Below are 26928 nucleotides of genomic sequence, written 5' to 3'. Positions count from 1 at the left end.
CACGCACCCTTCTGCCTCTGCAGACCTGCTGATTACAGCCTCTCTCCAGATTTCCTAGATTGCTATAATCAATGACGCACGCATTAAAAGAACAGAAATACTTGGGATGGGAACTTTCTCAAAAATGCACCTGCATACCCATTCTTTAAGTTCACAAAGATTATTTTTAAAGGAGGTAGGGAAGCATTTCTGCCACTTGTTTCTCAGTATCATGTGTAACTATGGTACTTTAAAAGAGAAAGGTATCGGGCTTGTAATTTTATAGCTCAGGTGCTTCAAGTAATTGTGAAGTACTGACTTGAGTCTCTCCGGTCACCATTATTGCCAAAGGTAACCACCAAACTCAGAGGATGACATCAGAACAATTAAGTTGCTGCTTAGAGCAAACACAAAGGACCCACAACGTATGAATTTGTTTAAGCACGTCCAGTCAGGAGCTTTACGCTTCTGTCATTTAGGAGGGGGAGGACACAGGACTTCTAATATTTCAGAATTTGTTGTATGTCACATTTCACGTACTCATCACTGGTGCTGTTTTAAAGAAACAGTTTGAAGTACTTGCTACAGGATTAGGGTCAGAAGGGGCTAATTATGGGAAGCAGCAAAGTCAAAACAATGGCAATAGGAAGCCTCAAGGAGACAACAGGAAAGCTTTTAACAGAGGACTGTCCTTTATCCACCTTCACCTAGATGAACGATTACTCCTCCCAAGCTCGAGGTACAACGGCGAGGCAGTGCAACCGACCCGAAAAAGCTCATGGAAAGGGATGGGGAGAGGAGTTTATCAGTTGTTGCAGGCAGACAGACTGGCAAGGCAGAATAATCCCTCGAGGGCTATCAGATACAAAGGCACTCTCTCTGACTCTAGAAGTCCTTGGGCAACAAACGGCTGGAGGCCAAGAAGATGTTTGCATACTTACTCGATATTTACTCCCTTCCCCAGACACCCAGCATCGGCAGCGTCAGAAATGACATATTGATCCGACCTGTAGCAGCCTACTCGTATTCTTTGGGCAGAGGCAGAGTCTGAAGCAAATAAGCTGCAAGTTGCACTAAGAAACAACAGGTACGAGGGCTGCATTATACTTATGTCGCGGGAGGAACACAGAGAACGAGCATGTGTTTGTCCTAAATCATCCTCTGGATGCTGTGTGGTTTCTGACAAAAAACCTGTAGTGCTTGAGTCACTGCATGCGACTGCTCGCCACTGACTCCCAAAGGGGACCCTGGCAAGTGCTGACACCTACGGATGGCAAAACGGGAGATACAGCCTCAAAATAGAGCTCAGAAAAATCCCACCCCAAACAGAAACAGATACAGGTCCTTAAATTGAATGGTAAAAGAGGACAGAAAGGGAAAGCTTCATCAAGGATTGCAGTAGCATCATCATACCAAAAGGAGAGAAAACCCTGAATACAGAATTCAAGCATCGGCTATTTCCAAAAAGGAAGAAGTGATTATAAAGTCAGCAAGCTTACGAGCCATCCACTAGCCTCAAACACCAAGGGTTTTTAACATTTTCAGTGCCTAAGGACTTGTGGACATCAGAGGAGTAACATGTTTAAAATTGTTCTACTGTAATTTAGGTTGGGGGGGGCTTTTTTTAAAGGGAAAAAAGATGCAAATTCAAAGCAGGTACAACTAAAAGCAAAAAAAAAAACCCCAAAACCCACCACAAAACCAACAAAAGGCAAAGAAAACACACATGCAATTATAAATGCTGGAAAATGGAAAAACAGACATTTCAGATCAGACCTCCCCAGAGCTCTGAATAATGGAGTGATGCCTCCAGGGTCTACCATTCAGCTACCCAAGCCTGCATACTAATATACTACTCACATTAGAAGAGTAGAAAGGCACCACTCATGCAGAAAATTACCTTAAATGAGCAATGACTTCATGATAAACAAGCCACTCGCTTTTTTACTTTGCTCTTTGATTTAGGTGGTGGGGGGCACCGCCTCCCTACTGCTGAAAAGCAGACACAGCACACTTCTGGGTCTGTACAGAAACCTCGGAAGCAGGCCACAAAACCACCTCGTTATTGTGAATATTTAATTCTGGTTGGTTTGGTCAAACATCAAGATACGAGATTGCACCTTTGGGGGGAAGGACGTACCTTGCAATCACTAACATCCAGGGTCCAAAGCATCCAGGATCACTAGCAGCCAAGCTTTAAATAGAGCAGAGAATCCACACAGTGACAATACCAGAGGTATAACCATAGCGTCACACACAATATGAAACCAGAGTATCTATGGCTGATACCGTTTCCCATCCCATTGGTATCCTAATTTCCCCATGTGCTGCCAGAATCCAAAATGCCCTTCCTAACCTGGCTTGCAAATGCTCATCTTCCCTTACAAACGCACTCCTAGTGCATTTCTCATTGACTCCATAGTCGATTAAATGCAGTTCTCCCACCGGTCCTCTTCAAATGAAGTGATATTTAACTAGACACACCACGAGGCAGCTGCTGTACAGCCTAGCTTGCTTTGTGCATCATTCCCCGGTTCATTGCCTGCGATGACTTCTGGGTCCCTGATGCAGGGGACCTCAGATTTTCCTTTGTTGGAAAGTAACCTTGCATGGTTTTAGGTACTGTCGTTATAAGCAACGGCAATCCTGTTAAATCCTGCTGCATCTTTTTCCTTTTCTGTCCGTAAATTGAACATCCCTAAGAGCTAAAAGACTTATGATGAGAAGACAGGTTCAGCTGAACCTGTTTACTCCAAGAACAGCAGGGAGAACAAAATGCTTTGGAAAGAGTCCGCTGGGAAACTCTGAATTATTTTTTTTTCCCTAGGAGTGCAAACTAATGTGCTCTGAAGAACCGCAAAAACTGATGGCATTCATTTGTGCGGTCCTGGTTTGAATGTGCTTTAAAAGGAAAATCTGCTTATTGTCTCATGAATACCTCCGCTCGCGATGTAGGGAGAGGTCCTCGCCCTGCTCTGGGTAGGGCGATCGCAGCTGATGAGGTCCAGAATGCTACCCAGATAACAGGGTGAGACTGGTAAACCAGGGAGGAGGGTTAGTCTTTCTGTAACAGCCTGTAGAGACGAACAAAGCACTCCGGAGATAAGCCTGCCTTAAGACAGAAGTAATTCTCGGCTAAAGCAGCAGTTAAAAAGCTGGACTGCAAGCGTGCGTCAAATTTGGGTTATAAACATGACAAAGATGAAATCCACAACTCAAACTCTATACGCCAAGCTCTGACTAAGAACAAGCTTTAAGCCCTTAACCCCTGGTGCAGCCTTGAAAAGGAGGATTACCACTTGTGGGCAGCGTAAGAGCAGTGCCAGTTAAAGAGATTCCCGTGAAAGAAAATGATATTTATTTTTAAATCACTGAAAACTGCTATTGCTCACAGCTCTGATTCAACGCTATTTATACTGCTGTGTATTACAAGTCACTAGGATGGAAATCACCTTCATTTCATCATTAATCTGGTTTCTAAATACTTCCTACCCAATCTAAATTTCAGAATTTGTGGTTTTTTTAGTTGTTTGGGTTCTATAAACTTGGGGATAGTTTGGGTTGAGACTGGGGAAAGGGTTGTTGAAAAAGGAAGAAGCACAAAGCAGGTATCCCCATTCAACTCCTGCTCACTAGATTTTGTGTAGGGTTTGTCTTACCGGTTCTTCCTCTGCCCACTCTAAGAAAAGCTCCTGCAGATGGAGACCACACAAAAGCCTTAACAAATCAAGATAGGTTCCCATTTTCCAAAATGTGCTCAGCTGGGACAGATGCAAGATAGGTGGAGGTCCCTCTTCCGTATTATGCAGACGTTAGGCCACATTATAAATCTTTGTAAGATATATTATGGTATATATATAAAAAAGCTTCTTACCAGAACACCCTTGCAGAATGCTGGCTTTTGAAGTGTCCTTGCTTTAAGGACAGCAATATTCCTGTTCACGCCTGCACTGAAATCCCAGTTAATACAGTATCAAGCCTGTTTTCAAAGCTGTTACATTATCAAACCATCGAAATTGAAGTTCATTAAGAACTGGAGGACTGTACGCAGTAGCTATTCCACAGCACCAATCCCCTAGTATGGGTTTATCCTTGGCTTCTTCCAAATCCCCCTAATTAATTTTTTTTCAAAGGCCATCAATCTGAAGCAGACAAACATCAGAGAGTCAATTCATTAACATTCCCATATTTCCACTTATCTTGGGCCACTTCTTCTCTTATTAATAGCTAGTAAGATTGGCATTTCTAAAAATAACCAACCAGCGCTGGAAGTAAAACTCCAGGGAGCCCTCCCAAACCCCATCAATCCTCCCAGCAATACTTCGGAGTCTCGTCCTACGGTCTCTCGAGTACACCCTGGCAGTTGGCAATCTCCGAGGCTGCCCATGAATCAACATCCAATATGAACTACGAGACGCTGATTACTCCAGTAATTTATTACTTGTAGGGTGACCAAAAGGCTGTTTACACAAGGAAATTAGGATACTTCAGAGTACCGTCAAATGTGCCCTGAAAGTTTACCTCTGATTTATACGCCAGCTCAGTTTCTCTCCCCTTAATGTTCTTCACTGCAGGTGATTTACCACTGCTATGATGCATCGGATTTACTTTTAGAAAGTTCTGAACCTCCGTTTTCTCCCTAACTGCAAAAGGCGAAGGCAAGAGTAGCACAGTTTCCTTGAACACATGAGACAGCGTGCTCAAGCAGCACCAACAGACTGGCAAATGAGTCACCGACTAGAATGAACGATTTTATCTCTCATGGAGACTAGAGAAAACAGGTGGTATGAGTTTAACTTCTATTCACAGCCTTGCGATTGTGGATTCCTGGCTGCTGCAGTATGCTTAGGAGAAAGATGTTGGGATCAGTCACCCCAGACTCATTATTATGATCCTACTGATCTTAATCAGGAGGCAATCATGAATTACTCACTTGTTTCCCATTTACATGTTTGTATCAAGTGATTTTACAGTGCTGCCTGATAGAGAACATAAAAATGCGAACACTTCACACTGAAATATGCCACTGACTCACCGCTGAGGGGGAAGGAGTTTTAGCCCTCCTTCAAGCAAGAAATGGGCAAGTACAAGACACAACACCTGACCTAACGAAGGGGACATCCGCATTTGCAAGGCAGTGAAATAACATTTAATTACAAGTATTGACTAGGTTATACGTGGGAAGGAAGCAAGCAGAGGCAGAGGGGAGAAGATTATGCCTGAAGAGCTCCAGGGAGTCTGGACAAAAGGAAAATTGGCTCTAGCAGCTAACATGCTCTGCCATGGAGAAAAGAGGTTTCTAATGAGTGAGGCTCTAATGGACACAGCCTGAGATGTCAGGAAATGTTGAATACTACCTTGATCATGATGGGCAGCAAATCAGCTGGACAGGAGAGAGGAGTTTCTAATGTAACTTCACTAAAAGCAGATTAGTCAGACGGTATTTTTTTTTTTTTTTCTTTCTTTCTTGTTTTTCATAACCACTTGTAACTGTATTGCCTGTTTTGGATGTTGTACATACATACTTTGATCTGAATTTACCTTAATCTGCCTTGAGTTAAATGCATTTCCAAATCAACTTCAAGTCACACTTCAATCCAAGGCTGGGGTAGATCATCAGCCAGAAGTGCCTGGACCCCTCCAGACTTACCTAGCTCCCCAAACTCATTCCCTAAAGGGTAAGCAGGTCCCCCACCAGCTGCATAAGCTAGAGATGGATGTCTGGCCTCATGTCTGGAGAGACAGAAATGTCTTCAAGTAACCAATAGTGCAAAGCAAGGCTCTGGCATACAGCAGGATACCAGGGGGCACCCAGTCGTTTGGGGTCCCCAGGAAATGGGCTATTTCAATCAGTAGAGATGCCCCTACCCAAAAGGGTAGGGACCAGTCACAGATGATCACAGATCATTGAATGGTTTGGGTTGGAAGAGACCTTTAAAGACCATCTAGTCCAACCCTGCTGCCACGATGACTGCTGCTAATTTCTAACCAGAGCTGAACTTGAACTGATCTTAAAGATAAGCCCTAACCTTTAGCCAATAATGCAAACCCTTCATGCTGTCCTATCTTAAAAACACATGTATTTCTTTTTGAAGAAATCAAAGAGAGAGTTTGCTACTTAGACATAACTTTCCTAAAAATTGTTAGAGTACAGAAATTCAACCATCCGCTCTGTTACTCTGCCAGCAGGAGCCCTGAGAAGGTTTCAGTCCTGATGGACTAGCACTGCCCCACGCAGTTCTCTGGCAGAGTGCATGCATCAACATGGACCAGGGACCATTCCCTGAAGAGGCAGTTTGCATGTTCTGGCACTATTTAATTGACTAGTACTGATGTAGCCATTAAGTGCAAGACTGGAAAATACTGTTGAAGAAAGGACACTGTTAAACAAAACACTGCAACAAAGCATTAATAAAAACATGCAGTACTAATGAGATAAGAGTCCTGTGAGAGGCATCCTGAAAGCAGATCTCCCTTACACGCTTCTCTCTAGAAAGTAGTCAACATTTTGCAATATGTTGGAGATGTAACCTTGCAATGGGTTCCCAAATGAAAAATCTGTTTTGAAACCAAAATTAGCAAAACCCTGTTCATCCTCCAATGGAGAAAGAACTGCTGGCTGCATTTTTATTTCAGATAAAACCAACAGGAGAACTGAAATTCAAGTGGTAACATCTCCAAGGAAACAGCTGGAAAACTTGTGGTCTTTGCAGATGCTGTAGTATTCTGTATTCAGAAACAAATTGTAATATATTGTACTTTGCACTCTGGGGTGGGGGGGGGCGGAAATCGCAGACAAGGTCTTAGTAGGATGCCACAAACTGTGCATGCAGCAAAACAGACTTCTTGCACTGGATCTCAATGCAAAGAATACATTCTTCACATCAATTTGCTAAAATACAGCTAAAATTAGCACCATGAATGCTTTCACAAACCATTTTTTAGTAATTGCTGTATGTTTTCTGTTCTTGTCAAAAGAAGCGTTCTTTAGCACAAAGGAATTGCGATTTCCTCTCTCCACGCACCTCAAGCCAAGATGCTACTAGCAAAACAGAAAGGAACCATTTTCACTTTCGCCTCTCTTCTTACTGAGGAGCGATGTGGTATGGACATTTCTTCGCCATATGAAATTCCCAGTTCAAATTGACACCCACCCAGCAGCAATAGGGAAACAGGACTGGCATATGCCTTAAGTGAACAAGAAACAGGGAATCCAGAGAATATAGAATTAATTATCTTTAAGCATCTGGCTCCTGCCTGCACGTTGTCCTCACTCACACTCTGGCCCTTGTCACAAGTACTTGTCGAGACAGCGCACTTTGGCTTTTCAACATCCAGGGACGTTACACAGCTGGAAACACACAGAGAGGCTCTTCACTTCAGCACTCCGCAGCTTGGATCAAAGTTGTGGTTTCCTGCTTTTCGGGGTTTTTCGGTGGGATGGCAGAAGATTTTTTTTTTTTTAAATGTCTATATTATAGCTATTCTGTTTAAGTCCCCCAGCATACATGAATCTTATGCCAACAAGAGTTACTCTTCCCATACAATTCACCAGCTTCCCCAGTTATACAACCTATACGCCTGTAAAAGCTTTCTATAGCTACCATAACTGCTAATATAAGATAAATTAAGACACAAAGGTAGTCCCGACCTTGACTTCACACACATGCAATGAACCGATGCCACTCTTCTTAGTCACAATGCCTTGAAAACGAAATAGGAGAAAGGGCTGCAGCTCTTTCTTATATAGCTCCCTTCTTCATGATAATGCTTAATGTATCCTAAAAGCACATCTGTCCACCCTAATGACGGTACTTGCAGAAAGACTCTAAAATGGAGGCTGGCAATTTTCTATCCTCATAAGCTCTGGAAAGCAGCCCTTGAGAATAACAACCTGTGACGGGACCAAATCAGCAAGGTCAGAAATAGCAGTGTTTGGAGGAGGAAGACACCCGTGGTCACGCAGCCTGTCTCCTTGGGCACTAAGAGCACGATGGTTCCCCGCAGCGTGTCCTCTGGTATGCTGCTTACAATGATAGTATTGTCTGGACAAAGCTACGAAGGAATTTGACTCCATGATGAATAAGCATCTGCCGATGCTCATTTTCTACCTAACACAATGAATGTTCACAGCAGTGGCGTTGGCTGCAGTGGGTTTATTTTCAGATTAAGAGAGAGAGAGATAAAAGAAAGGGATAAAGCAAAGGTACCTGAAATTACTGCAATTTTCCATGACCCATGCTCCTCCTTGGCTATTCTTTCTGCTTCCTCCATTAGTAACATACCAAATCCCTATAATGGGAGAAATAACAGGAAGAAAAGATAAGTTCTGTAAAAATAGAAAGCATAAGCAAGGTCAGAATGTAAGCATTAGCACAGTTCCAAAAGACTTTGGCACAGGAACGATCAAAACCTTACTGCAGGAGAGGGCTTGAGAGGAGTACTGCAGGAGAGGTGTACCGACACTAAGCTTTACAGTGGAGCTTTGTCAGGGTTTTTTCCTGACCGTGAAATTATTCGTAGGCAGTTCTAGTGTCTGACTGCTTCTCAATGGCAGGAACAGAACGAAGTTAAATCCACTGATGGTACGTCAACTTGGTACGCATCCTGTAATTCCTGGCACTGAACAAGTCTATCCTGCTGAGATAACCAAACCTGAACAACAATCACCCATCTTAACATCTACCTTACTAGACCTGGGTTTGTGCTAGTGAATTAAACAAAGCCAGAGCACAAACGCCAGATGCAATTGCCTACGCTGTCGAATTGCAGAAGGATCCCAGTGCCATTCTGACGGGGGACATCAGTCGAAACAGATGTGGCCAGACACTACAGATCCAGAGACCCCTGCCGCTGTTCACTTTTCCAATATACATCTTGCCTTAGCCCCTCGCAATCTTTATTTCCACAACCCCTCCAGGAGTCGGGAGCCGTTACTGTGCTGGTTTCAGGATGAAGAATTGAGGCACGCAGCGACCACAGGGCTTGTTGGGGCTACCCACAAAGGCTGCATCAAACCGCTGCATGACCCTTGCAGACCTAGGCTAGGCTCACGCTCTGGACCGCTCTCCTAGGCTCAGCTCGTGACACAGGAGATGCCAAAAAGAATTGCAGAAGAACATGTTAATATTCTGGACCAGATCCTTGCCTCTATTTACGTTTGGAAATCTTGCACAGCAGGAGTGCTACTGGAATCACAATAATGCTTCAAAATAAGGGAATAGCCTTTCCACTGTATTTAATAACTTCGTTGTCCTATATATCTGGGAATAATTGATTGGATTAATTCACTCCTAACATTAGGATGCAGGAATTATACTCGGCTCTTTGTTCATCTGTTTTCCTGACAAGACGTACAGAATTGGGCTGTGGCAACACTGAAGCAGATGTGATTTAATTCTAAAAAGCATTTTACACTTACGGGCATTTTTAAATAACACACAGAAATCTTCATTCTAAAATGTCCTTCTAATCAGAAATTGCCCCCGCAACTGTGAAGAACACTTTCTGATTAACCTCTTGAACACTGACTATTCCGAATGAACATGAGTGCGTCATATGCCATGAAATTTCAATTTGCAGCCTATTTTACTGTTTGTAGTTGGCTACTTTCAATTGATTTTCTCCCTCTCTTTTTTGGTTGGGTGTTTTTTTTCTCCCCCTCCCCGCAAATACTTAGGATGACCACTTTTTCCTTTCTAAATTTTTAAGTGTTAACTATTTTATAGTGGAAACATCCACGTCTCTTTTTTTTTTTTCCCCCCAGCCACTGCCTAATGGTCACACATCATCAGCATCTAGCAAAACTGCATCTTAATGCATATACTCAGGGAAAGATTAATAAATACAAGGAAGTTAATTTAAAACATCAGCCCTGAGCACTTCTGGCAAAGAGGACAAACTGATTGCTTTTTTAAAAGCTCAGTCTAAAGGTTCAAAACCTACCGGGGAAAAATTTAATTCACATTTTTGCTCATCGCAAGCCACAGCATGTTACATGCAGCAGAATGATAATGTGCCATTTTCATACGAGTCACTGCAAGGAATTACAAACACAGCTTTCCACTCCATTCTTCACATGCTTTAAGATATGTATGAAATGGCCTCACAAGTGTATCTGAAGCAAAAACCTGTCACACCCAACTAAGAGACTTCACTCGGGAGTCCCACCAAATCACTTAAACCGATACACATCTCAGAACCAAAGTTGGATTGCTTGTTTTGGTAGGAAGAATGTATTCAATAAATGTTCCTTTGAAAGAAAACTGGGTAGAACCAAATAAAATCTCACCTTCCCCTATATAGTTATTTCATATTTCAGAAGTGAAATTAATCTATCAAACAAGATCAATTTTAGAAGGGAATAAAAAGACACAATGGATGTATCATCTCCTTTGTTTCGTTTTTAGTCAGTTTGCAGTGAAGTCTGATGTACCGTACAGGATATCAAAGGAAGGATGCTTCAGAACCAAAAATGCTTAGTACTCAAAAGCCAAATTAGCACCAGCATACATGAGCTCGTATTGTACGGGCATGAAGCAACGCTAATAGCATTCAGGCATGCTTTTTTTATCTCGGAGCAGTTGCAATTGCCTAAACATGACCACACTAGCAGAAACTCAGAAGCAGCATGATTTCAGTGGGTGAAATCCAAGATGGGGCTCAAATACAATTCTGTTTTTATTGCAGCGGACTATAATTAAAAGCAACTGAATGAACCTCAGATATTAAATAAAATTCTTCTCCAATCATATTGGGGAGAGGGAAAGCGGGTGCAAGAAAGAGGCACAGATGAAAAATAAAGATGGCTTGGAGTACCTGGTGCTGAAATTTTGAAGGATCTCGACTGCTCACAGGGACCACGCTCCCATACACGTGCAGTTCCCGGACGATGGAAACGCCTCCTTTCAGCTCAGGTCTGAATGACTCCTCTGAACACTTCCGCAGTCGTAGAAGGCCAACGAGAATATCCTGCTCTGGATCTTCATAGGACAGGAAGGTCTCCCAGCCACCATTAGCCACATAATCTCTTCTAACTAATTCAATCTGGTCAAAGAGAAGAAGCAATGACGAATACAAGGAGGAAAAGAAGAAAGGAAAACTTCTTTAAAAATATTTAAGCAACACATTGAACAGACCAAAACCAATTTCATGGATCCATAAACTATTATGATTCAGAGAAAACATGAAGTGCTTTCTTAAAGGCCAATTTAATTCTAGATGGATTTTAGCAGTACTGGGTAAGAACTGCTGTTACTGCAGTCACATTAAAGATAAAACATGCGACTACTTTAATAGAAATGTATTTGCCAATGGGACAGAACTAGTCTTCTATCCCTATTTGCAAGCTTTCAAGAAGGGCTGGTAATCCACATGGTTACCTGTTTGCAAGTCAGAAACCTAAACCTATGTTTCCTGAGTTACTCAAGTTTCATAATCACTGCAAAATCAATGGGGGCAGCAACTCTTGCCACTAACCAAGGGACTTGCTCTAACTGAAATTCGGCTCCAGTTACAAACTTGCTAATGTAGAATGAGTAGTTTTGCATCTGCTTTCACTAAACCTGCATTCAGGTCCATGTCTCTACTCCTTTGCAAAAGAAATGGCTTGAGACGTCTACAGAACATGGGTCTTCTAAGCAGCAGTCAAATTCTTTACTAATTACCAATTAGTTCTTTCCAGCACTGCACAGGATCTACCTACATAAGTAAACTGTGCAGTGCAACAGGAGTGGATCTGAAAGAGTTTGTGTTGAGTGACTATTGCATTACGTGTGCTTTACAGAATCAGCATGAAGTGTTTTCTTACTCATTCAAATAGTACTGAAGACACCAAAACCATCCAGACAAGTACCCTGAGAACTAACCAGTAACAACATATTAATTGCTTCAAATCCAATTTTGGTAACAATCTAGACAAAGGCAGCTCTGAAGATCACAAGAAGTGGAAGGGAAAAGTGAAGTAAGAGTTGGCTGACTGTGGAGAATACAATAAAGACCATGCTTGGGTAGAAGAAATTACTTCTGCAGAGCACCTAGAAGCTATAAAGAGTAATGGGTGGATAAGAGAGCAGTAAGAAGAAAAATCTTCTTTTTCAGACAGTCCTGACCTACCATCATCAAGGAGCAGCCCCAAGACCCAAGGTGAGACTCCCTTATGGCAACGTGAGACCTGATCAAACCTCACATAACGGTAGCTGTGTTTATGTAGCAGAGTTAGCACTGAGTTAATTTGATGTAACCTGTAGCCGATGATGATAATGTCACACCTTTGGTGACATAGTGAGCCACTCTATTTGCGTTTTGAATTGATACTGTATAGCTGAAATAGCTACCCATCCTTGCTGTAGGGACTCCCTTGCCCAGCTGTAACAACCAGACCAAAATTATTTCCCAAATTTCCTGGCTCAACAGAGGAGTGGCAGCAATAGTTTGCAATATTGAGGGCGTGATGATGACACAGTATATGTTGGGAGGGTTTCAGTACAGACTAGTCCTGGTCTCATGCCATGAACTAGGCGCCCATTACCAGCTGGCATACATTAGGTGCGCTCCTGAAAGCTGCTTTCTAAATTAATCTGAAAGAAATCAGGTTTCTGTGCTTCCTGATGCTTTCAAAGTGGGGAACAACCAGAGGATTTGCTTCACAAGCACGCCCCTGATCTGAACTAAAACTATCATGTAGATACTCCTGCCATTGTTTTGAGAGACTCCTTTAACTTTAGGAATTCAAATATGAATGGCAAGTGTCAGTGGATGCCCTGTGCTCCAGCGTTGCACTGGTGTTTCTAACATTTACATCCTGACAGTGCAGTGTAGGGTTGATCCCTATGTATACGTTGCCACGCTTTTTTCCCAGTACTACCATAAAGACTAAAGCAAAGGACTTCAGTATTTTTTCTGCAAATCCTCTAATACCCAGAAATCCATGAATTAAAGATTTGTTTACGGAAAAGCCATAAGGGATTCTGTCGCTTGCCTGCTCTACTCCCTGACGAAGCCTGGGTGAACACAGCTCACAATTAAATCCCTTACTGACTGCAGAAGCAAGGCTCATTTCAACGTTGATGTACAGCTCACGGGTTAAGCGCCCAAGCAGATGTCTGCCGATGTGCCAAGTTCTCCAAGAGCACAACTCCGCTCCAGCTTGTGAGTCAGGACGGCTGACACACACCGATCCAGATCTACCATTAGGTACGTAACACCGCTAGTAAAACGGAAATGTACAGGAAAACAAAAGAGCACGAGATTTTTAAAATACTCAGATTCTGCAGTTAGTTTCATACGTGGAAAAGCAGTTAGATTAAAGCTTACTGCTAATTTATATAAAAAAGCAGAAAATATTATTAAACACCGCTATACTAAGAGTTCAAAATGGCAAGATTGGAGAACTCCTGGTTTCTCTCGAGGACAAAACACAAGTAGAAAACATGGCTCCATTCCTTGTCCTCCAGTAGGGAGATGGAATCATAGATGCCCTGTTATGCCCACATCCAGTCTGAAAGCCACTTGTAGACAGAAACGAAGTAAGACTACAGGAACCTTCACCAGGAGGCTTTATATTGTGTGCATTTTTATAGCATCACAAATACGTACCAGATAAGCTGATCTGCTCAGAAAAGTCCCTACTGGATCAAGTCTTTTGTTCTCCCCGCTTCCCTGGGCACAGAGGGTCCTAGGATATATAAATCCCCTCAAAGGGTTTTCAGGGACTCGTGAAAAAAGTACAAAGCCTTTTCCTTCTGGGACACTGGCACAAACGTGGCCAAAGCCAGCCTGCATCACCTCCCGGTCGGTCGGTGCACGGCGACGCGTGGCAGCGTGCTGCAGTTCCCAGTGTCAGTCCCTTGTCCGTAAACCATCCTGTGCGCTGGGTAAGAATAACCCTCATCAGGGTGGATCACCATTTCAGTATGCAACCCTATTAAATGTCTGGCACAGTCTGTTTTAAACTTACTCTGACAAACAAAGGGAAAACCCAGTTGCAGATTACATTCTTGACCTAAAGCAGCTACTCCCAGCTTAAAAATCTGCCTTATTCCTACTAAGGCGCTACACTGAAATCATTATCTTGACACCCCCCCCGGCTTTGCAGGAACAGCAGCTTCTACATCTTACACTTTCTGCTTTAACACTAATGTAGGTTCATATCTGTAAGAGAGCTGTCATTGCCCCTCGCCTGTCAAAAACTGTCAATCCAACGTCTCTTTTCAGCAACAATTCACTAGAGCATTTTTAAGGCTATTACGTAGCCTTAACCATTCTGAGAGCAAGCAAATACCTTCTGCTGCTATGGAGAAACGCCCCTAATTGAAAAGGCAGTTTAGAGACAGCTCTGTAAATAACCAGCTACAGGCAAGTAATCTACTTCAAATTGATTTTGTAAAAGAATACTTTTAAAAGCAGACACACCATCACCATTATAAAAATACATACAGCCTACTGATCCTTAACAGAAAGAAGTTGCATAAAGTATAATTAATTACAGCAAGCGATTAATTTATTTTAGATCTGACATGATAGCCTCTCTTATCAAGAGGATGCGTTGTTTACTTATGAAGCCAAGAAAAACATCATACCTTGTCATTAGTCTAAAATGCATGAAAAATTATACCATCTTCAGAATATTTCTCTTGCTTGCTGTCATGATAAATTTTGCTAAGACTACATAATGACATCCTCCTGCCACTCAGACAGATGAGTTTAACAAAGGGAATTTGCAACATAACGTTGCTTTGAAAACCCTGTGATAAGCTATTTGCTAACTACTCAAGAAATTTACAATTTAAATTAGATTAGCTGTTGACAACAGACGTCTTTGGAAGATATTTCATGAAATGACCAGAGATTAGATAATGGGAGCAGAGCACAAAGGCTGCATGGCCCATGTACAAATGAGTCCGTACAGCCTCAGTTTTTGCAGAAACCTGGTAAGAACAAGATAATTTTTTTGGGATCATTATACATTTCCATACTGGATTTCTGTTATGCAAGATGGGAAGTGTTGCACTCCATCTGAATTCACATAACGGCAGGAGAAAAACAGAGTATGGCTCCCAGTAATCTCTGATTTGTAAAGTGACAACATCTTTCAGATGCTAAACTCGGAGAATATTCATGCTACTTAACTTCTGGCACCAAACTCAGAGCCTCTTTGAAGCCTAAATAATCAGTGGAGCTTCCAAAGTACAACTGAGAGGACCTCTGTTAGGAATCTCTATCTCCGCTGACACAGAGAAAGCCTAACCCCAGTTTAGTGGCTCACATTTAGAAAGTGGGTACGTGCCCATTGCACAGAAGAGGAGAGAGGTGTAAGTGTCATTCTGATTCAGCTGGGGCTGGCAGTATCTTCTGCCTGGCACAAAGAATTCTTGTTTGAAAGTAAAGGAGATATATGATGGACAAACTCTACAATCATTTCAAGTCCTTCCTCAATGTCCACAAAGGAAGAGGAAGAGAACACTTCCAGGCTATGATTCACTAGCCACAGCATCCACGTATACTCAGATGGATCCGACCCTGTGTGATCTTAGAAAGCTCATCTCCTTGGGTGCCACACATGGACCTCCTGACAACCTTCTGGAAGGATTGATCCCTCCTTGGAACTACAGTGAACTGGAGGATTAGTGTCCTTGAAGTTCAGCAGCGAACATTTTCCTTGCTATAAAATAAGCATAGCAACCTTTCTGTGGACTATTTTAGGAAGGTAAAAAACAACATATGTGTCATATGCTGACTAGATCTACTCGAATATAAATATATACATACATGTACAGAAGTGTATTTATACATATACTGATTGCCTATATAAACATGCACATTCACAAAAAAGGCTGTAAATTCATCTTGCTAAACATTCATTCCTGTTCACCATGCACACAGTGTGTTTCTGGTATTTTCTAAATTCCAAATTTGTAATGAGGAGGGAGAATCGGGAAGGTTGAGAAGCAGTAAGAAAGAGCTGCTTATTTTGTTATAATGGTGCAAGTACCAAAATAACTGCTGGCTGCAGTCAGTTTATTGAACATGGTGGTCCATACATTTCAACATGTGACTGTGCTCAAACAAGAGACGTCCAAAGCTGCTGTGAAAATAAATGGAAAACTGGATCCAGCTACAAAGGCAAACCACAGGATTGGACGTGCAACAAATGGGTCTCAACGCCTCCACACCAAACACATAACAAATTGTGTCTGAAACAAGCTCCTAGAAAAAACACAAATTTTACCTGATACGGTCTAACTTTATGGTGAATTTCTTGAATTCCAACCTCTCTTGTCCTTACATCACGACACTAGGAAAAGAAAGGGAGGAAAAAAAAAATTACATGGGAGAAAAACATTAAGCTCTGAAACATACAGATATCCAGCCACCTATTGGGTTCAAAACTAAGCTGAAATAGCATGAAGTTGCAAGGATGAATTTCAAATGGGTAGACTTCAAAATAAAAATGCTCACCGATCCATCCCTAATATACCTTGGAAAAAGGTCTTAGTGCTAAATGGAAAGACATGCTGGCAAAAATCAATTCACTAAGCAACCATTATGGCTCATGAGGAAACGTACCCTTTGATTCACAAACAGCAGGGTCTGGAGGCAAAGTCAACATAAATGAAAGGATAACAGAGAAAAAAAGACTTTGGGATAATCCATTTTTACCCTACACTGGGAAGGTCTAACATTGGCAAAATCTACGCTAAGGCACCAGAGAGTCCTGAAATAGCCAGTTTTTGAATCTCCGCAACCCTGTTCTTGCTTTTAAATGATCACATGAAAACTGTTGCAGAAGTCCTACCCAAATATCAGAAAGAATGCTGATCTGGCACCCACAGAGCATCACTGCGGCTTGGGACCAATGATGGAGAAAACAAAAGGCAGCCAAAGAAATCTTCCCTCCCTTACAAGTCAGACAGAGGAGGAGACGAGGCTCCAAGCTCAGTGCTTGAGAGATGGGTTATAGCTTGCATCAACTTTTGTGCTTCTCAGCAAAGCCAATGAAAGTTGAGTAATTTGGCACCCATTCACGTAAGCAAACAGTTGTGATAGTACAAGCACTCCTACTGCGGGAGACTGTGCATTCGCGTCTTAGTGGGTTTACTGGAAAGTCCAACGCTAAGCTTAATCCAACTTTTGTCAGCAAAGTGCAGCCACAATACTTTCACCCACAGCATCTGAGTTGCAAACGCTCGTTTCATTCCACTAGTGCTGCTGTACTTGGAGGGAAGGAAGATAACCGCCACCAATGGGCTAAAATTGCTCTAACAGCAACAACACCTACCTGCCCGTGTATTTCCGAAAGCCAGACTTTTAGACAGGGAAAGAATGTGTGAAAATCCAATTCACACAGAAACTCAAGAGTACCCAGAACAAGCACAGCTCTATCTCATGCCCTGTCCTCCTCTGAATGCTTTTAAATTCCATTACCAAAAGAAAGCAACAATCTCCCAAACAGCAGAAAAAAGTGGGGTTTTGTGTTTGTTTTTTAAGAGTGGGCTATGGTAAAACCGGGATTCACTGTCGTACCAGGATTCTAGAGCAGACAAACTCTTCTCTGCTTTACAATTTCCCAGCTACTCAAACAGCACAGTAAAAGGCAGAGGAATACCCACTCTTCATTAAAAACCCCAGAACTGAGGAAGGACAATGTACTCTGGGATGCTGCTTTGAAATTCTGTGTCCCAACTGTGTATCTCCACTTGCACTCAGTGGCTGGCAATCACGAAGGCCAGCATCTGGTCCCTCCAATAAGGCTCCTCAAGAATAATTTCTTTCCAACAACCACAGGCGCAAGTTGCAGTGTTGGCATGACTGATCCGCAACCCTCAAACGCTCTCCTCGCCAAGCTATTCCCCAAAGACAGATGTCAGAACTGCCAGAGCTGCTGAGCTGGCTGATCTTTACTATTGAACCTGCAAATATGTAAGATTCCTACAAGTCCCTTCCTTGCCTTGGCCTTTTCCTCTACTTTTCCAAGCTAAGAGACAAGAGGACAAAAGCATATTTATAGTTTTCTCCTATGACACAAGAAAAACACAACAGTACCTTACATTTCAAGCTATATTGCAGCAGACTCTTTGGTTCCTCATTCCACTAGCTGCAGTGTTTCTGCCTCAGTAAATTAAAATCTATAATCATCTGCACAGCAGAGATATTTACAGATTTGGTTCTTCTAAAAGCAATGACTGCCAGCCTGACAAGCCCTTTAATGGTTCAGCTCAGCCCTGGATCAGCTATCCCTGCTTCTCCAGCTGGTCTTGATCAGGTTCAGATCAAATGATGTGATTTTAGTATCAAACCCAGAGAAGAGTTCACTAGTAGCCCTAAAGAGCTCAATTGAAAAGGCTTAGCTGCACCACGGAGGTTGCCTCCCCTGCCTGGTTTTGAAGTGAAAAGTCAGCAGGAGGGATGGAAGCTTCTGTGGCTGGCAAAGCTGTCTGCCAAATCCTGGCTTGCTTCTGGAGAGAGACTGGGAGGAATGATTTAAGGAGAAAGTCCAGGACAACAGCTTAGGAGAGATTAAGTGGTATGGAAAGCCCAGCTGGAAGGAGTTTATTTTCTGTTCTTTTGCACTGCAACTGCAAGGTCCAAGTGAGATGGCAAAGGCAGTAAGGAGCTAGATGTAGCCTAGAGAACCACCCATGTTAAATACTAACAATATAGGTCAGCAGCACAAGTTGATGTGGGGCTACAGGCACACACGCAGTAGCTGAAGACTCTACTATTGCTGGATGCAGTAACGCCTTAAAACCTCTTTAAGAAAAGGTGAGCTAGAAAGAGGGAGCACTAAATCACAATACAGAGGCATGGAACAGTTGTGGTGAGAATCATAGAATCATTAAGGTTGGAAAAGACCTCTAAGATCATCAAGTCCAACTGTCAACCCAACACTACCATACCCACTAAACCATGTCCCTAAGCGCCTCATCTACACGTCTTTTAAATACTTCCAGGGATGGTGACTCCACCGCTTCCCTGGGCAGCCTGTTCCAAGGCCTGACCACTCTTGCAGTGAAGAAATTTCTCCTAATGTCCAATCTAAACCTCCCCTGGTGCAACTTGAGACCACTTCCTCTCGTCCTATCGCTGGTTACTTGGGAGAAGAGACCAACCCCCACCTCGCTACAACCTCCTTTCAGGGAGTTGTAGAGCGCAATGAGGTCTCCCTTCAGCCTCCTCTTCTCCAGGCTAAACAGCCCCAGTTCCCTTAGCTGCTCCTCATAAGACTTGTGCTCAAGATCTGCCCCTGCCTGAACACCAGGACACCAAAGCAATGAAAGCCCTTTAGAATAGTCTCAAGGATCACGAGGTTTGTGTGATGTTTCGCCTAGGAAGTTGGACATCCCAAGAAAAGCAGAACTTGGGCATAACTTTCCTGGAGGATCTACAAACCGTGGCTGATAACTGGGCTTCAGGGGGAGGCTCAAACAGTGAGCAGTGTCAGAGCAGACCATGAGGGGCACTGTGAACGCCGACTGCCACAGCAACCTTCTGAGAAAAATCAAGACTGGGTATACGTACCTTCTTCTGACTTCAAATATAAATGCAATTCTTCCTCCCCCTCCTCCTTCTCTCCACCCCTGCTCATATTTTTATTTGACCTTAGAAATATCAAGAATATCAAAACTCATTTGTTTGGGCTGAAATCTCTCTTGCAAGATTTCTCTGGCCTCAGAGTAAGAGCTTTTCTTCCAATTGTTCAGTCAAGTAAGGGCATGCGTGGGAAAAAGAAAGGAAGGAGAATTTCTAATAGCATAAATTAAAAAGAAACCTTCCTGCCTTCTCTCTGATTTAAGGGTTTCATTCTGTTAAAAAATGGAATATCACAAACTAGTTACCAAGTACCTTCAGGAAGGAGGTGAAAGTGCTAAACTAAAAATCAACGAAACAAAAACAGCTTTTCAGAAGTATCATCAAGGTGCTTTTTAGTCACTAAAATTTTTTTTAAAGACCTTTGCAGATCATTTTAGTTCAGCAGTAAACCTGGCTCCTGTCATGTCTTCTGGTCATTACTTTCCTCTCTGCTACTTTGTGTAAAGTCATCAAGCAGCTCTCCCTCAATACCAATTGACAAATATTTTACCTGTGTCCCAAGATCTTTCATCCTCGCCAAGGCAAGCTCTCTCAGGTTCCCGTGCTCCACTCCAGAGCTGACTAGTGGCATTGGGATATCTCTGCATGTAAGAGGAAAAACAAAAACCTCAAACAACTGCATTAGCAGACAATACACCATAAAGCACCATTACGGTCACCTAAGCCAAGATCCCAAATAGCAGACCACAGAATTATCTGAATTACCTTTGTTTCAAGTCTTTGGTCAAAGAAGAAATAACACAGGCAAAACACAACTAAAAGCAGGAGAAAAATGAAGGGAAAAAGCTACAGGTTTTATTTTAGTAAAAAGACTGAAGACAAAAGTAGGCTTTTACAATCCTGAGAAATAGATTATAATTTTGCTCTTAGTTCTTCACTTGGAAGTCTGGGAAAAAAAGGATCATCCAGCTGAGCCTGTGCCTCGCCTAGGACTCCAGGTAGATGTTCTTCATGGTATCTGTTGCTGGAGACCAGCAATTGGGAACCAGACAGCGTCTTTCTGCAGTCTCCGAGTTGAATGCCCATCAGGGAAAATTCATCAGAATTACAACATTTTTATATTGGGACGCTAGCTGCTTAAAAGTGAAAAAGTTCTGTTTAGCAAATGATTTGCAGCAAAGCCCAGCCAGAAAGTCTAGGGCCTTCCTATGGGAACGTAAATCATGAGTCTGCAAATGGCAGAACTCCTTCCTTCAGTTCTCCAAGGGAGGTACTAAAATGAAATTTGAAAGCAAGACCAGGTTTGGCCTCTCCACTGCCTTCCAGGGCAGTTTGTCCCTCTAGAGATTAGGAAAGCAGGATACCATGCTTTTCCAAATGCTTTTCCCTTCCCTTGCACCCTGGCACCCCTGATAACACACCACCCAAGTGCACCACTGTGTAATCCAAACCCCCTCAGATCTTCTACAGGGAAATAAGGACTATACAGACATGAAAGATACTCAGTACATTGTACAACAGGTTGGTCTCAAAACAGGGCTCAAACATTCCTTGGTGAGTACTCCTCCTTTTTCTTTATCTGTGCAAGCATTCAACAGAGTAAAGAACAGAGTATCACATAAAACACACAGAGAATGGGGTGGTTCAGGGAATTGGTAATGTAATTAGCTTAATCCATCTTGGTTCAGTAGTGATTGAAAGTCATCACCATCTAGCACCTGTGTGATGACCTCTGTAAAACGTATTAATTGATCTATTCAGTTCCTCAAGGACCTTAATTCACATCATGGCCCCCATTAACAATTACTATTTTTGGCAGTAGCTGTATAAAAGATAAAGGTCTTCAAGGGTCCTAAAGACCTGATCCTTGTGCTGCTTCAGCCGTGTAGAAGTCTGAGACACTGGCAAGGGGGGCAAGAAAAGGAGTTCTCCTTTACTGTTACGAAGGAAAACAGGGGCCTTCAGACTCCAGGATTCTCCTCCCATTTCAGCATCGCACTCCAATTTCAGTACAACTTTCTCCAGCATAATGGGAGCCCTGTGTTTTACTTTCCTCCCCTGTTTTCCCTGCTCTTTTTTCTATAAAGCCAAAGGGTCTATGAAAAATTCCTCGCCTCTTACACTCGCATGCCCAGAAGTTGAAGCAAAATACAATTAGCTAACCAGTTCATTTATTCAGTGGATTTCTTTGAGTAAATAAGACGCTGCAGAGCCAACACAACATACTTCAAAGAGCTTCAATTAGAGGAAATGAGCACTTCACATTGTGACTAAAGGACGTACTAGAGGAGAATGGCATTTTCATCAGGGTATGTTAGATATACAGTGAGAATCTAACTAGACGCCTTTCTTCTAATTATGGAACAACTCCAAAAAGTCAGGCTGTATGTATTTCACAGCTAAAACATCTTCCAGGTCTTTAGCTAAATCCAGAGTCAGCTATGAAATAGTAAATAAAGTACTGCAAATAAAAGATAGATTACTAACTTGAGCCTCTCTCATCTGCCTACTAGGGAGCAAACTAAATTAAAATATGAATGTGAAAAATAAGCTTTTTAAGAAAAAGAAAGCAAGAAACAGGTTTTCCATCCCCACTTCAGATTAGGGCAGAGTACTTAAATAAGTATCCTGTGTGCATCATGAGTGTACACACTAACTGCCTACTTTGAATAGCCACAAGACAGCATTGTACCAGTGATTTTAGGACTTGTTAAAATGCTCAACACATTCAGGGATACGGGGGGGATTAAATCCTGACCTTATTAAAGTTAATGTGCAATTTGCCAGAAGCTTCAACAAGGCCTATTTAATCTTCTATTTTTCAAACATTTTGATTACTTAGGACAGTTGTGAAGCAGCTGATTGAAGCACACAGTGAAAGTCTAAAGACCTCGAGTCTGCTCTCAGCTCTGACTTATTATATGATCTCGGTTGAGTAAGGCATTTTATTTCTTCATACCCACATCTCCCCATCAGTACAGTGAAAATAACAACCATATAAAACACCGAGATCCACGACAGGAAAAGTCTCAAGGTGTGTGCCACTACTCCTGTCATTTCACACCTTCTCACACACCAAAGCACTTCGGTGATAATGAGGTTCACAAACATTCAGGATAAATACAGTATTAAGCATCTCTGACAGTTTCAAAACACCCTGGAAGATATATTCTCCTTCAATCAGCCATTAGCAACTGCATTTCTTTTTCTTTTTCTTTTTTTTTTAAACATATTTAACCTGGTTTCCTGAAGCAGAAAGACTTCCACAGTGTTTTGTCAGTGACACCTCTCCTATACTCACCCGACTCCTTAAACTGATTATTTTGAGCATGTGAGGGACTATAAAAACATTGAGACCCTTATGTTTCCTCAAAACCTGGTACTAACAGAAGTCCCAAACAGTGGTCCTAATAAGGAAGGGCATAGATAGCTCAGTCTTTTTCTGGTGGTGTTTGCTAGAAAACCTGAATGCACGTACCAAACGGCCAGTCAGTATGCAGAGAGCTCGGGACAAGCTGCCATCCGGGGCACAAGCTGAATCTGAAAGGATTGCGGAAATAGAGCCTGAAATGTAAAATGCGAAGGATGGAGGACTTGTGGCAGCAGGCTGGAGGGAGATGGAAAGGGCCTGGGGCAGCAATGGAGAATGGGGAAATAGGTGCTGTCCTCAGTGAAGCAGCGTGGGGAACAGGCCGCAAATGTTTTTAGAAATCTGGCTTTGTTCATTATTCTGCTACAGTGTGACACAATGGCCCTGAAAGCAATTTAGACCAAAGTAATAGCTTTGGGACTTTGCACTGGAGGTGTAAAAATCTGTAATCACCACCAACAAGTTTTAGATAACATGAGCCAGTCAGTAAGAAAACAGCTATTCCACTGGAAGATAATAACTGACAACCGGATGACAGCTGGATGGAGGCTGCTGCCGTTGACAGAAGAAATCATAGTCAAGCTCAGGCAAATCAGCACACCAAGCCGAGACTCTTCCAGGCCTGTGTTCCTTAGAGAAGACCTGCTAGGCTGCAAACTCATGTCATCCTCCAAGAATAAACCTGTTCATTTTAGATACGATGCTATGGTGATAGCATCATGAACAAACGGGCCATTGCATCTGTAAGAGTGGAATCAATGAGGAAGAAGGAGATGTGCAGCGAGAAAAGATAGGATTTTTGCCTTTAATAATGCTCCTACAAGTGACGTGAAAAGCCTGGGGCAATATCAAGCAGATATTTCCTGTTAGCCATGTTTTGCCTTCTTCATCAGTATCACATCCTTCTTCTCAGAGTTCAGCTACAGCTGAATAAAGTAACGAAGATCTGAAGAAAGGATCTCCAGGTGGCTGAATCTGTGTCTCAGTTACTACAGACTGCTGGATCACGATCACATTCATAATCAAGCTTCACCATATTCATGTTTAGCTTCTCTTCTTCTTTGGTAACTTTGGAAAGCTACTCCAAAATCTCAGCCCTGACCAAAAATTCCCAGTTTCCTGCCTCGTTTTATGCAAGGCTACTTCTTATTTTCTTGTTCTCTGCCCAAATCAGTGTTCCTATTTCTTAAAAGGTTATTTTCCTTCTCTCATAGATTTGCAGAGGTCATTTATGTCCACATCTATCCTTCAGACAAAAGACTGATGCTCCTCTGCACATATTTCCACAGTTTATTTTCTTGAAGATGGGGGTTATTCCAGACAAGGTCTTACCAAAGCCCTGTCTGGCTGCTGCATTAATACTTTCATCTCTCAGAAGAGTTATCCTGAAAAAAAAATGCTTTTCATGGCTGCATTCACCAGTGGCTTATTCATATTACAGACCAAGACATTAAAAACTCTTCCTCCTCTGCTATTTTCACATGGTAATCTCATGGTTTGCAGCAAAACCCCCTCCAAGTTTGACCTCAAACTTCCCTGAACTGCATCTCATCCCATCTCTATCACTCCAGCTTCACCACCACCAGATCCTGCTTGTGCATCCTCGCTCTTTCAATGATGCGTCCCAGCCCTGCAAGGTTTCCTCAATGCCCTATTACTTTTTGTGTCATTATAAATAAATACAATTTTGAGCAAGATTAGTTTTTAAATGGATATTTGAGAAACTCCACTAATAACCCTGAGTCCATACTTTCTTTGCGAAAGCTACCCAGCATTTCTTGCCTTCAGCCACTTTCTTCTGCACCATGTTTCTCTGCTTATCCCTGTTCCATCATATTTCTGGTAGGGCACAAAATCAAATGCCTTAGAGAAGTCCAGGCAGGCGAGGTCTAATGCACAAGGCTTTCTTACTCTGCGTGCTCTTGGAGAGCCAGGCATTGGCACTGTTTCCAGCTCAGGTAGCTGGAAGCCAACTGAGTATTGCCTGCACATGCAATAATAGGCAAGTATGCTACAGCCTCCCTTCCTAATATCAGACAGATGTAGGAGATAACAGAAGAAAAATAATCCGACGAAGACCTCATACTGAAAATACAGTGCTAAATGAAAGTATTATCTATCATCCTGGGAGGTGAGTGCGGAAATAATGGCACTACCATAGTACATTTATGAAAATCCTGCAGCACCTACGGGGAAAGAAAGAAGTCTCTATAGCCAAAAAAAATGACACACCTCGCAGCTCCTGCAATAAATATAGGAAACTTCACCCACAGTCAAGAGGCAATTATCCACCAATATCATTAAAGTACTGTGTGTGCCACATGCTATGCTCTTGTCTGACTGCAACGAAAGCAGGGCCTCCAGAAATCTTGAAGTTTCTGGGTGCATTAGAGAGGCAGTTCAATTTAAATAGTTTCTCATTCTACTTGGCCTTTCCCATTCTGAACAGATAGGAAGCAGTTTTAAAAATCTTTAGTGCACTAATGATTAAGGCTGAAAAATAATAAAAGGCCGAGTCCAATCTTGCTGTGATTAAAGTAAGAATCCCTCCAAGTGCAATAAATCAAGATTCAAGGTCCTCCACAGAAAATTACCTCTGAACACGGTACACACGTGTCCACGGTGGGACAAGGGCCAGGATTCTGGCCACTAGATCCACAAGCGTGCTGGGGGGATAGCTTTTGTATCTTCCAGTCTTCCAGAGCTCGTACAGACCAGTGCCACGGATCACTAGTGTCGGATAGAGCTTCATGCCGTCTGGGCGAAAAGCAGGATTCTCAAAAAACTCCTGCAAAAGTGGAACAAAAAATGCAAGTCAAGGCAAAACAAACTACATTTCCTGGGGCTTTAGCGCCCCAACAAAAGTAATTTCAAGACAGATTTTGTAAAAGACAATTGTAAGTACGGTTTAAGAATTACTGGCTTACATTGAGTTCCCAGTATTTATCAGTTTACGACATTTTTAGAAATAAAAGAGCATGTTCTAGATTTAAAGAGAAGGCCACTAAAGAAAAAAAATCCATATGACAATGCTACGAGTCAAATCTGTACATTACTTCTACCTTTCAGCACAAATTCAATAGATATTGCACCATTTATTCTAACACACTCTGCTCAGAATTAGAACAATAGAAATGAGTGTACTTATCTTCAATCTCAGCAGACCACATTTAGAGATTAATCAATGTGTCTGGGACACATCATTTGAATAGCAATGAAGAAAAACAGATTTATTCTACAATGATGTTTTGAACAATCCGGGAGAACAGGAGGACAAACTGTATCTCTTGCTAACTTCTATGACTAAATCCCAGTATAGAACTGCAAATTGAACAGCACTAGCTCGCACTATGCAACAACCACATTGGTTTTTTGCAGATTAAATTTCAGTAATGACAATTAAAATAAAATCACTTACAAAAAAATCAAAAACCAGGCAAGGCACCCTGAACCAAGCAACCATTAAATTGACTTAAGCGATGACATGGCCCTCATTATAATAGCATCTATGGGCCAGATATAATACTGGATTAGACTGTTGCACACTTGAAATCCAGCGCTTGATCCCTCTCCAGCATGGTATTCTCATAGTAACAAAAAAAATACAAGTTTGTTAAGCTGAGTTAATGGCAGGCTACTGTGGTCCCACCAGTTGCTGCGCTAGCTTTGGTATTCACCAGCACTTCGCTGAAGTGCTTCAACACGTTCATGTGGCCCAGACCCACTCAGACATTTTGCTACATTTCCTACTGCTGCTGTGTGTTAAACCAGCTCCTGGAGTGCTCCAGCAAGCCCCGACGTTGGAATAAAGTGCCATTAGCAGCCTGCTGGGAGCAGGACCTCCCCACCCGGGCAGCACTAAGCGGCTCTGTTGGCTCCCCGTGCTTCACAAAACCATACTTCAACACGATAAAAAGCAGCAAATGGTTTGCTGCTAGCTTAAGCACACCAAAATGGATCCACACAGACTTGAATGCATGCTAGATCCAGCACAAGGACGGGAGGAGGCGAGCAAGGACAGAGGAACGGCAGGACCACGTCAGCCCAGG

The 26928-nt window shown here is 42.4% G+C and overlaps 1 protein-coding gene across 1 annotated transcript in view; it reads right to left on the bottom strand.

The window, feature by feature from the left end:
* The window catches only part of ELP3 (elongator acetyltransferase complex subunit 3), a gene marked incomplete at its 3' end in the record, with an annotated part of 55644 nt that overhangs the window by 6382 nt on the left and 22334 nt on the right, over positions 1 to 26928 (bottom strand). Inside the window, exons 4-10 of the mRNA XM_009586302.1 lie at positions 25474 to 25667; positions 20060 to 20150; positions 16208 to 16273; positions 10798 to 11025; positions 8190 to 8271; positions 4501 to 4622; positions 3639 to 3671 (exon numbers count right to left, since the gene is read on the bottom strand). Of these exons, the coding sequence (XP_009584597.1) occupies positions 3639 to 3671; positions 4501 to 4622; positions 8190 to 8271; positions 10798 to 11025; positions 16208 to 16273; positions 20060 to 20150; positions 25474 to 25667 (816 nt within the window). The remainder of the gene's footprint in view (positions 1 to 3638; positions 3672 to 4500; positions 4623 to 8189; positions 8272 to 10797; positions 11026 to 16207; positions 16274 to 20059; positions 20151 to 25473; positions 25668 to 26928) is intronic.

The sequence above is a fragment of the Fulmarus glacialis genome, unplaced genomic scaffold, assembly GCF_000690835.1.
Source record: "Fulmarus glacialis isolate BGI_N327 unplaced genomic scaffold, ASM69083v1 scaffold4611, whole genome shotgun sequence".
Classification (NCBI taxonomy): Eukaryota; Metazoa; Chordata; class Aves; order Procellariiformes; family Procellariidae; genus Fulmarus; species Fulmarus glacialis.
This window is presented reverse-complemented; position numbering and strand designations above follow the sequence as displayed.